The sequence below is a fragment of the Balearica regulorum genome, chromosome 1, assembly GCF_011004875.1.
Source record: "Balearica regulorum gibbericeps isolate bBalReg1 chromosome 1, bBalReg1.pri, whole genome shotgun sequence".
NCBI classification, from domain to species: domain Eukaryota; kingdom Metazoa; phylum Chordata; class Aves; order Gruiformes; family Gruidae; genus Balearica; species Balearica regulorum.
In genome coordinates, this window is record NC_046184.1 from 147,285,216 (window position 1) to 147,297,387 (window position 12,172).

Sequence of the window (12,172 nt, forward strand, 5' to 3'; positions counted from 1 at the left end):
ATACCGTCCTCAAGCCTGCATGGACACCAGGCGTGTAACTTGAGAAGTTTCAGCTCTGCCTCTGGAAGATACTGGGTAGAGGAAAGGGGACCAGAGCTGTTCCTCTGACTTGGTCTATGGTGAGCTTAACTGGCCTGGCCCTCAGAACCAGCTTCTGGTCTGGCTTCTATGTTCAAAAACCAGGTCCTCCCAGGGGCAGGGCTCCAATGTGGCTGTTGCACAAAAAAAGCAGTACGTTTATGAGAATAAAAGGTAAGCAACATTTAAAAGTGAAGATGTTTCCTCCGTGGATGCATAAGTCCCAAATTTAGCAGGCAAGGCTGAACCCCACATATGGCAGACCAGAGCTATAAAAGTTGTCAGCAAGTGATGCTCATTTCGTTTTAGAAACAACTTGTTCCTACCAGGCAATTAAAAACATGCCTGACTTTTAGCTGCAAGTGTAGTATACACATTTGTTAAAGGAACTAAGGAAAGTGCTGGCATGCAATTCACTTTTTTTTCCACCCCATAGATACACAGTCTCAGATTTTTTGGTCCAGATTACTCATTTTTCTTATTCTACAGCTCAATAGCCAACAGCTTCCAGCAAGTGCTCAGCCTTCCAAATGTAAGTGCTGCTGGACAGAATTAAGCAGCGTTATTTCAGGTTCTTGGTTTGATGAAGCAGAAAATAATGCAAAGACGACAACAGACCACTAAGGTTTCCACGCTCTAAGAGTGGCATCACTCTAAGGCTCCGGGAAAGGGGCACAATTCAATGTGCTGCCCCTTCCAGGGCTCAACATCAGCTAGCGAAGGATATGCAGGGCGAGAAAAAAATAATCTTATTAGTATTTACTAACCTCATGCAGTTATTTTGCTTCTATTGTTCTCAAAGTCTTGAGGTGCACAAGGATCTGGATAATAAAAAGATGGATCAGTTGTCATTCTCCACGTCCTTCCTTTGGTGAGAGGAGTGATGTTTAAAGAACACTGTTGTCTAGCATATCAAAACAGCTCAGGCAGCACTTACAAGTGTACTCCAGCATGCACTTGCAACTTCTTTTAAAAGAAGAGGAGCAGTCCTACACCTGATGTTTGTTTGCTCAGACATTCAGTGAATACAGGCACAAAGGCAGCATCAATAAGGCCAAATCCAAAAAGAAAACCCCAAAATCCCAGAAAGAAAAAAAGAGAAAAAAAAAGGCTAATATTTACAAAAATGCCATCAGAGTGGTTTTACTCAGCTGGCAGCGAGATGTAGCTGAGGGGATGGGATATGCTCTCCACTATCTGGCTCAGCTTCGCCCTCCCACAACTGCATTTTGCTGCCGCTGCAGCAGCCTGGCCAATGCCCCACCACCCTCTGCACTGGTGCCAGCTGTGCCCAGCACCTTGGTGTGGAACATCGCCTCCACCTTGCAGCACCCTGAAGGTACTTTATTTCATCAGGCTCAGTCAATAAAGCATTTTTTGGCAATACTTTTTCAAATTTATTCTGCAGGGCCAGTCAGGTCACAGTTAGGGCTAAAAAAAAAAAATAATACTCAACCCAAGAAGCTATGAAATGAAAACCCAACCACATGACCCCTCTCCTGGCTTTGTCACATCTCACTTTTAGGGGAGTTAAGGGTTCATCTCCCCCATCCCACCTCTGCTGAGGGCTCCTTACCTCCTCTCCCATTTTGGAGACTGCCAGCAAGACCCACCATGCTGCATCCTCCACAGTCTCCCCCGCTTCTCTGGCACCGGGGCTAGAACCTTTGCCGTGCAACTTACGAACCCCAACATCTAACCACTGCTTCTGGGATTGCATTTGCTTAATAAAACCTTGGGAAGCCAATTCTCATCCCTTGGGCTCCTGTCGGGGAAATCAAACTATCACCCCACTTCTGACAGCAGCACAGCAGCAGCTCGTTTCTGTTCAAACCGTATTTACTGCAGCGCTAGCTCTCAGCCCTCACAAAACTTTCCCATCAACTCACGCTCTTATAAATTCAATCTGTTTTATTCCAAATATCACATAAATTAAATACATTTCCCATGAATATTGCAAATATACATGAAATGAACATTGCAATTTTTAAAAAAAGTTTTGGCTTTGCTTATGCAACAAGAAGTGCCAAATGTGGTTAGAACATGAACTTCTCCTGTATTTACTAGATACAAAAAGGTGCAGATTAATAATTTATATTTATACATATGTACACACTCCATTTCATAACTAGCTTTAAAACAGTAAAAAATGGTTTCAAGTTTATCTACATTAAACATACTCGTTTAAATCTGGTCAGAAGCCCCAGATAAGAGTTGATACAATCATTTCACAACTGCAAAATTAAGGCGCTACCAAAATACCAGTTCCACTAGTGTAAAATGTAATAGGAATAGAGAGTGTACAGCTTTCTATTTATCAATTTAAAAGTGGACTGGAGAACGAGGAAAAAGGAGCAGTAAGAAACATGACAAGATCTACAGGTTAGAAGTACAAAGAGATCTTGATGACTATCAAATGAACATATTAAAATACAGTAGATAAAAGGCCTCAGTGGCAAACAATTAGTATGCTTCTGAAAGACAAAAAAAGGTTAAAATATATATATATCATTTTTGTAGCTTGAAGCTTTACAGGTGAACAACAGGTGTAGAGGTAGAGGGATTTTTTTTTTTGGCCTCTTTACGATGTATAAAGAAGGGCCACATTCACCACAGTGAAAAGACTCATCATATATCCCAGCATCCTTGCTTGGACAGCAAGCAAGAAAAGTGTAATGAGCTAGAAAGGCAACGAATCCTGTCTATCTCTTCCAGGAGCTCATCAGCTCCAATGCTTCCACGTGTACCTTGGCGACAAGTTACACCTAAGCGTGGATCGGCCATAACGTGGACATTTCCTCTAGAGAGAAATGAGATAGCTAGCTTTTCCCATGAGGTACTACTGGATGCTGTAGAGATTATATGGCAGAGATAATTTGGTAACAATGAAATTGGTACTTTCCCTTAGAAAGCGAGTACCACAGGGCAGTGGTGATTTTTATTTTTTATTTTTTATTTATTAAAGCTTTGCTATTTGATCAGCATTCAATGTTTTGGAAGAAGTGTCAGCTTTAGGCTGCTAATATGATTATTTGCATCCATACACAGACAATTCCTATGGTGTTATCATTTATCCAAAACATCAGTCACTGAAATACTCACAAACCGCTTTAAACCTTGACTAAAAAAAAATCCCTCTACAGTTCAGCTTTCTCTTCAATAACTATCATTCCATTAATTATGCAGGCCTTCATGAACACAGTAATGTCACTTTCCATGTAAAATGTGTCTTTACACATTACAGAACAGCAGTAAACAACCTCTCTTGTTCCGTAGGGTTTCCTCTCAGAAGTACCTCAAAAGTAGATACCTTGAAAAATCACTTTTGCAAAGAAGAATATTCACATTAGTTACTGAGGCAAAGCCAAGAAGACACTAACTAGCACCTTGATATTTTTTTTTTTATCCTTAAACGCATTCCTATATGTAAAATTAAGCACAGGGACCAGCAATATACAAATACCGTCGGCGTCCCCTCACAGCTAAACTAGTAATACTCCAAACTAGGCTAGACACACACGAAGGGGCGAGATGAGTGAGTCCAGAAGAAACACACGGCATGGAAAGGGACGGGAAGAACAGGAAGCTGAACAGAAAGGATTGCGAGATTGAATACAGTCCATCTGGTCTGAGAATTAGTTTGCGAAACCACCCTTCGGTAGCTCAGCTGACAGTGGGCTGAAGACCTACTGACTTCTGACATTTCCTCCCCCACATATAGAATAATTCCTTTATACTTCAGTGACTTAGTCATCTTCAAATCCTGGAGGAAATGCATTCAACTTGAATTTTGAGTATTTTGGTGATGGTAGCAGAACTTGCAGAAGGCTACTGTAGAGGTTATGACATCATTGGTTGTAAGTTATGCACTTCACAATTCAGAGAATTTACTTACAAACTATTTAAATAGTAAAGGCGTGTTCAAGGTAGAGGCAGTTACAGTACATTCAGGGTATGTTACAGAAACCATTTGTGGTAGCCATTTGCTGAAAGGAAAAAAACTCTGTATTTTTGTTTCCCAGACCACACAGGTTATAATGACAATACCCAAAGAGAACAGGTTATATATCTCAATCACTGCATTTTAATGCAGTCTTCTTCCAGAATTCATGTGCAAAGTGAAAAAAAAAAGTTTAAATACATCTTCATTGACAAATAAGGACAAAAACTTAAAAAAGAAACCAGGCACTTTGACCATTTAGGTAAACAGCCATTTCTTCTTACCAGACTTCTGCACATGAACAAGTCTTTACATTGGTCATGCTATGCTTGCAGCACACGGAGATTCAAGTCAACTTTTTTTTTTCCTGTTGGTAGCATCAGTTCTACTTATAGGAAACTATGCCAATTGAATTGGTAACACTGGTAGTTATTTCATTGGCAGTTGAGCAAACATTGATCATTTGACTGACAAGTGATCAATTTAATAGCTATCAAAGTTAGATATTAACAAAACAATACATTAAAAAAATAACCAAAGAGACAAATGAAGGTTAACACCTGACTTAAGCTTGCATTGAGACTTGCCTTTATAGGTTCGGTTTGTGCCTCCTTTTCACGGTGTTACTGTGGACTGATTTCCATCACATACAACAACTGGTACTAAACTACAATACTTTCGGTTTGAAACACGTTCAGTAGAGATCACCCCAACGTAATGGGAGGTTGGCATGACACTGCAGGCAGGGGGGAGATGGAAACCTCCCTTCGCTTCATCCTCGTCGGTCCCGCTCGCAGAGCAAGCGTTCAGAGTAAACTGCAACATGCCTCCCTCGTACTTGGGGTGAAATCATTATTTCACAGCAGCGTTTATCATACTTTAGGGAGCCGGTTTGATTTGAATTTAGCGATAAGACCAGCTAGGATTACTTTGCTTTTTCTTCTCAAATAAACCAAAGTACGCCTTTCCAAACATTTCGTACATACTCAATCCACTACAACACATAAATCACAACATGAGGGATTACCTAAGGCTACTAAATAGTGTACTTATTCAGTAGCTATTATTCTTTCAGATAAATATCCTCCGATGCCTTGACCACAAACAGCTTAATTTTTTATTTTGTTTTCCTCACAGACTGCTATTTGCTGAAGAGAGAGATGTGGGTGTATGACAGACTGCCTACCGATTCACTAACAGACCGTACTGTTGGTTATAGTCTTCATGCATACTTCTGCCGGGCAGCGTAACTCCTCTTCTGTTCACTACCTTCAAGAAAGTCTAGGAAACACCTCTTCAATCCACTGTCCAGTTTCCTTTTCCTATCAAGTGGAAATCCAAATCACATGCAGGCCAATGGTGCTACTCTAGTACTTAACTCTCTTGCAGGCTAGAAACATCAACTCTATCCTAGTACTTTGAAGCAATTACCACATCTATCAGCTACACTCTGAACTGTAGCACAGCTTTGTAGAGGCTCAGATTTCACCAGGACAACAGGAGAGAGTGCAAGGTTTGGTGAATACCCAGGATAACAAACCAATGCAATCGATGGATGCTGGACACAGTCAGAAAGGGCTGTTCCTTTTTGAAGGAATCTTTTAAAAAAAACCCAAAAAACAACCCCTCCCCCAGAACAACCTGTCATGAGATGCTTTCGGTGCCCACTCACAACTGAAGTCCATGTTATCTGGGTCTTTTGCGAGTCACAAATATCAATACGCGTCTGATGGCAATAAGACGATCTTTAAGGGAGGTCATAGCCAGTATCGCCAGCTGAGCTCTGTTTTCCAGAGGCAACACTGCCAAGAGCCACCAGTACCAGGCAGGACCACTGGGGTTGCTCTGCAAAAGGATGGAAAGACACGCAATCAAGTATTCACCGGCACTGCCCCATGAAGAACACCACCTTCCTTCCCACCTTCTATGTGCAAAAAACAGTTCAAGCTACAACCCTTAACTTCAGGTGCTCTCATTATCTATTTACACCATTAAGACTGATCTCTTCAGGTACCAACTTACACTCATATATTGTTTTTCCATTGATTGTTTCCATGTTTCATGCTAATAGACCAAAATTGGGTAAATAATAGTTTAGAGTGTACAAAACCACAGCAAAAACCTATCAGAAAACAGTCTTGTGTAAAAATTCTGCATAGAATAATGCTGCATAAATAGGAAGGTTTTATTACCTGTGGCTCTGGTTCCTTTCCTGGCATGGAGCCAAAATGATTGAGAATTTGCACTTTCATATTGTCTTTAAGAGAAGTAAACCAGGCAACGGCTTGATCATAAACTGAATCATGAAGGCGGACAAGTTCTTCATATTCCGGTCCTTCAACCTTATTGTTAAAAGAAAGGACATGGAACAAAACAGGTTTGATACCATGGAGTTTATATGCTTCCCCAGAAGCAAGTGAAGCAAAATAACACAGTGACTACAGCTGTTCAAATGTCCTTATCTAAGCAAGCTGCACCCAAGTCTCAGATTTCAAACCTGTGATGCTGGAGTCTTTTTACCCTCCCCTAGGTGTTCTGAAATGACATTTCTTGCAGCAGTTACTGCCTCGTTAATATCCATTCCTAAATGCTGGCACAACGGAATAATCTGCTCTCTAATCCTGGGACATCATATTAATCATCTCAAACCCACAACCTTGAGTTCCTGTCACAGAAGGACCTCTGAACATTGGTATATCGTCTAGCAAAACAAAAGAAACACTACTGCCACCAAGCACAGAGGGTCTACGGCACCTAGAGACCAGCAGTGTTTTATAGAAGTGTTAAGGCCATGGGAGGACAGCCAAGGAGGAGGAGGGCAGACACCTGAGCAGGCAGGAAGCATGGGAAGTGGATGCTTTCCCATTACCAGGAACGGCCGTAAAAAAAAAAAAAATACCCTCACTGAGGTAGAGTGTTTTAGTTGCACAGGCCTAACTATTAGCTATTAGGGAAAAGGAAAAAGTAATAAACAAAAACAACTAGAAATTGGTGATTTGGTTTTTTTCTGGTTTGGGGCTGTTGGTGGGTTTTTCCCTGTAATCCGTACACACCAATGGTGTGATTCGCCTGTGCTACTCAGATGCACATCTGAGCTAGCTGCTCTGGATGCCCTTCACAGCTGAGGAGAAACAACTCTAGAGGGCCATTAATCTCATCTTAAGGTAGGTATCTAAGAGCAGATAAAACAGGCAGCTTTGGACTGAGACTTCTCACAATCAGATATAACACGAACATAGGGTGCTGAACACAGAGGTCAGCCTCTCAAGTGAGACAAGGTAAATCTCACTCTAATTATGAAGAGGTGGGTCTCCGGTACTGTCTACAAACAATGCCTGGAAACCCGTGTTCCACCACCCTTCACTGGGGACTTATACACAGCAGAACCCTCACTCTGAGCAGACTACCTACTCCAGCCTTTCACAAGGGGAGGCACCTCCACACAATCTGCCTTTCCTGCCCTAGCGAACAACTGCATCATCCTGCACAAGTGAGAGAAGCCCTACTAAGGCTTTACGGACATGCACTTCAACTATGAGAGCACACTGAAGAGCTGTATGACCAGATTGGACTTCATCAATTGGCATGAGATTACTACTAAACTCAATGTTAAGAGTGATCAGAGTTTTACAGACATGCTCTGAAGATGATCCAGGAAGTCATCATTAAGCATGGCCAAAAATCCACCCTTTGGCCAACACCCATCACAAGCACCTCACCTGATGCATATTTTATAAGAGGACTTGTTTTTAAAAACTACTCCCCTCCTTGCGATTCTCTGCTCTCAGCCAGCTCTGATGGATGCTTGTACAGGCATATGGTTAACTACCTGTCACTAAGATCTCATTTTAAGAGTGGACTCCCACACTTGTTTGAGGACCTGTTCTGCAAATGAGAGCTTGGAGGTCATACAAAACCTGCCAACTATCTGTTCAGTGCAAGAAGAGAACAGTCAATTCTCTAACAACAGGGGCACGTGCTCTTAGAAGGATTTTGAGTCCATACCAGTTTTAAAAAATTACTCTGGCCTCACCTACACGTCATGACAGACCTCAGCACCTGAGTCTCAGAAGCTACTTTGAGATCCATGAAGGGAGTGCAACACTTCAAGCAGAGATAATTATAAGGGCAGAAAGAAAGAAAGGGAAGAAAGAGACAAAGTTTGTTCCATGGTTTTCAAAATAGAGCTTTAGTATTTATAATGATATTGTTTAAAATATAATGCACAGCTAGCTTGAAATGCAACAAGGAAAGGCTATTTAAGTGAATCCAGCAATACATGGGTATGAATAACTTTGCACCATAGATCACCTTTTTATCTTCAAGATACTCGATGTTTGCTGTGTTATATCCATCTCGCTGGCCATGGCTTAAGACCCTAAAACGACGGACACCAACTGTATCAACAACTGAGCGCCCATCAGGAAAAAACTTTACGTCCCTGATCTCTAATATACAGCCATGATCTGCAAATCTGAAATGACAGAAGGGCATAAAAGTGGAAGTCATCAACAAGTGTTTATACACATCAGGACAAATACTGGGCCTAATTCACCACTTCATATTTGAAAGAGGATCCTGCTTTGGTGACAATACATTTCTGCTTATTCACACAAGCCACACAACCCCCACCCTTTCTGCCCGCCCTCTGAGGTCCAGGGCAGCAGCATTTTTGGAGTGTATTTGTGGGGTGGGAGGGTTGGGAAGGGACAGGAAACTAAAGGGAGCATGTTTCATGCTGGGAGTTGCCAGCTGCTGGTGGCAAATTCGCCTGGTTTGCAAAGACAACAAGATGGGTAAAGATACCGTAAGGAAGTCTAGAAACTGAGGATCAAATGCAGGGCTGGGAGCACTATCCCCCCCCACTCTGAGGTATAAGCAGAGGATTACAGGCTTTAGAAGGAAAAGGCTTCTATATAGCAAGATTTGTCTTGCACTTGTTTCTTTTACATTAAAAAAAAAAAACAACCAAAAAAACCAAACCAAACCAAAACCCCCCAACCCTCTTTACAAAAGCATATTTGTATCTGTTATATTTAAAGTAGGCACAGGTTTTAATCACGTCCTGGAAACAAGTATGCAACAAATTTTTACTTTAAATTATCAAGCTTACCTACTCTACATTTGTGCTGTAGCGAGCTCACTAGAGAGGCTGATTGCACAATGACTTTTCCCCACGATATGTTGATCTGCCAGCATTTGCAGCTCTGCACCTCAGCCTACTGCTAAGCAGGAGAAGGCACTGTATCTAGTCTCATCTCAAGATACCAAATCCCTGCAGAGTCTGATAAATGTTTCATCAGGGAAATGCCTATTTTATCAGGGCTCGGCCGTTTCTTACATCGGAGTGACGAAGGAACGGTGACATTGTGGGGAAATGACTCCTGTTTCTACTCTACCAGAAATCATGGGTTTGGGAGGGGGAAAAGAAAAAGCTCACCACTGTGAACAACCGCTCTCTCCCGCCCATCGTACAGAACAGGCTGAGGAAGAGCACAGCTGCACACAGCTAAGCCCTGGTGCTCTACCAGTGGGATAGTGAAAAGCAAGTTTATTATAGCAACATTAGACAAAACGATTGTTAGGTAGCCATTTCAACAGTGTTTGAAATTAATGATTTTAATTTCTAAATTCACTATGAATGTCACTAATCTAGAAGTAAAAGTGATTATTTTTTTCCTTTTTGTCATTCTTTGAGAAGTCACTTTTGGACAGAAAGTGACTTTAATCAAAGAGAGACAGTAAGGCAGCTGGAGATGGGTATAAAATGTACTAACATGTTAAAAGTTTGTATTCTTCTCCCAGTTTTAACTTAGAATGAAGAAATAAAACAGAGGAAGGTAATGAATTGAACATGTCTTGTCACTGTGTTTTTCAAGGGAGGCACGTATCCCTGCCTTAGTAGATGAGGCAAGACAAGTTTCCCCACTTATTGTATTCCCAGTTGGTTTTGCAATTTTGAATACAAGAACTTCTTTTTTTGTGTAAGAAGTTACAACAGCCTGCCAGGTGTCTACAGATGCAGGTTTCCTGCACTTTTAATTATTTCAGTAACTCAAAACAGACAGGACAAAAATCTAACCATACTGGTTGCATTTTAAAATACCCTTTATCTAATAAACCAAGTCTTGTGTTTTGGGGATTGTAACCCCTTGGCTCTCTGTATTAGACCTGACTCTAAGTAAGTTTGACTCTTCCACAAGCCTTCACAGATGTAAAGGGAATTATGACTGATATCCTAGGGTCATTTTATTCCAACTCTTACAAGTATTTGTTTCCAGAAAATTGATAAAAGCCTGGAAGAGACCGTGGAGTGTCAGCTGTTGGAGCCTGAACTCCACCAAGCGCAGTGCTGACAGCACGCTAAAGGGCATGAAGTACACCCAGAGCCAACTGGAAGCTGTAGCAGCTCCTGTATTCTTACTGCCACCTTACCATCCAGTCAGGGAGGGAAAAAACAAAACAAAAAACCTGAGCTGGACAAGGAAAGGCTGCCAAGTCCTGGTACGTGTGCCCTCCTTTCAGTTCCAGTAATGATTACCTACAAGCATTCTGCTCCTGAGGATGCCTGTCTAATGTGTCCTTAAAAATTCCCACACTGGTCATGCATTCTATGGTCTGTATCACTTCAATGCATCTTCTGAAGTCAGCCAACTATCTATTACATCTTGTAAGGCAGACCTTTCTTAAGCTCTGCTTAAACGAGTGCCTTCTTATCCCCTTCAGCCAAAAAACTATTATCTATAAAGGACTTAAAAACCTGTAGGTTTTCATCTAATGATTAGTATTCAGTGTCCAGATAGGGAGCTGGAAACACATCAGTGTCAGAATTCACAAAAATGAATTAAAGGTGTAACCCACTCACTGCAGATATAGTTTAGACATTGCAACACAGCAGTAAAGACGAACATCAAAATTCAACGTTCAGCAGCAGAACAGTCTTCTCAGCCAAGGGTATACTTTGTCTCATTCAAATGATACCACCTATGCAGGAAAACTATGCGAGGTTTGGGTATTTTTTTTAATACTATTTTTGGTTTTTAAAACTGAGCAGACAGAGGAACAACCTCATCCAGACAGTCAGCTTTCACTAGAACAAACAGGCTAAAAACCTTTCCAACCACACAGACAATTAAGTGCTATTTTTGGAGCCTGTAGTAGCAGGATGAGTTGTATTCTTGCTAGCCATCCAACAGGGGAGCAATAAAAATTATATCTTTGTGTCAAAAGGAATTTTTAATATATGAAACTGAAAAGCCAGTCACTGCTGTACTGGTTCATACAGGACTGGAAGGAACCACAATGGTTTGGGGAGACAAGTATACTGTGCTGTAGTACTCCATTAGCGTCACAACAGCCTCTCCAACAACGGGATCTCATCTCCTTACCCTTTTAATTCGTCAGCTAAGCACATGCCAAACTGCTTGGTACCAGTTTCCATGCATCTTCTTATCATTAGACGGTAACGAGGTTCAAAGACATGGAGTGGGCAAGGGATGGTAGGGAAGGCCATGGTACATACGAAGATGGGAACATCTTTATTCAAACTGCAAAATAATTTAAAAAAAAAGTCAGCTTTTTTACAGATACTGCTATATTCAGCATAAATTTTCAATACAACACTGAGTCTAGTGGTTTCTTTAGACTCATTCTTTTTAAATGTATATCTGGTCAAAGTTTGCCATTTTTTCAAGACAAACACATTTCAGGACTCTTTCTGTCAGTACATTAAAGAAACAATCCCTCTAATTTACTTTCATAGAGGAAAAGTCAGGAAATAATAACCAAATTCCCAAATGTGTGTATATCAATACTTAAATACAAGTAGTAAGACTTTGATGATAACTTTTTATAGTAACATAGTACCTAAGAACTAAACACATTCAAAGCAAGGTGGGAGAGAATTCCCCAGCTCAATAAAGCCCTTTAATATTGAAAAAGCCCACAAATCCTCATATTATTTTTTCAGGCTTAATTGCGTGTTTTTCTTTTTAGCTGACTTGTAGCATAAGATCCACAAGTCACTGACTACACTGAACCCTTGAACTTCTCCTGACCTGAAGTATAACCCACTTATGATTGGACTTCTACTCCCAGAAAACCCCCATTGTAACTTTTAAAGCTACTACATTGTTTCAGAGGAAAAAGCAATTA

The 12,172-nt window shown here is 41.0% G+C and overlaps 1 protein-coding gene across 2 annotated transcripts in view; it reads right to left on the reverse strand.

Moving 5' to 3' along the window:
- Positions 1-1,971: 1,971 nt before the first annotated feature.
- Positions 1,972-12,172, reverse strand: part of LONRF2 (LON peptidase N-terminal domain and ring finger 2) — a 35,161-nt gene continuing 24,960 nt past the window's right edge. Inside the window, exons 9-12 of one of the 2 annotated variants that reach the window (XM_075738078.1) lie at positions 11,407-11,565; positions 8,330-8,396; positions 6,211-6,360; positions 1,972-5,863 (exon numbers count right to left, since the gene is read on the reverse strand). In XM_075738078.1, the coding sequence (XP_075594193.1) occupies positions 5,705-5,863; positions 6,211-6,360; positions 8,330-8,396; positions 11,407-11,565 (535 nt within the window). In that variant the 3' untranslated portion in view covers positions 1,972-5,704. Of the gene's footprint in view, positions 5,864-6,210; positions 6,361-8,329; positions 8,493-11,406; positions 11,566-12,172 lie in introns of both variants that reach the window. The other variant, XM_075738069.1, reaches the window with a different exon arrangement.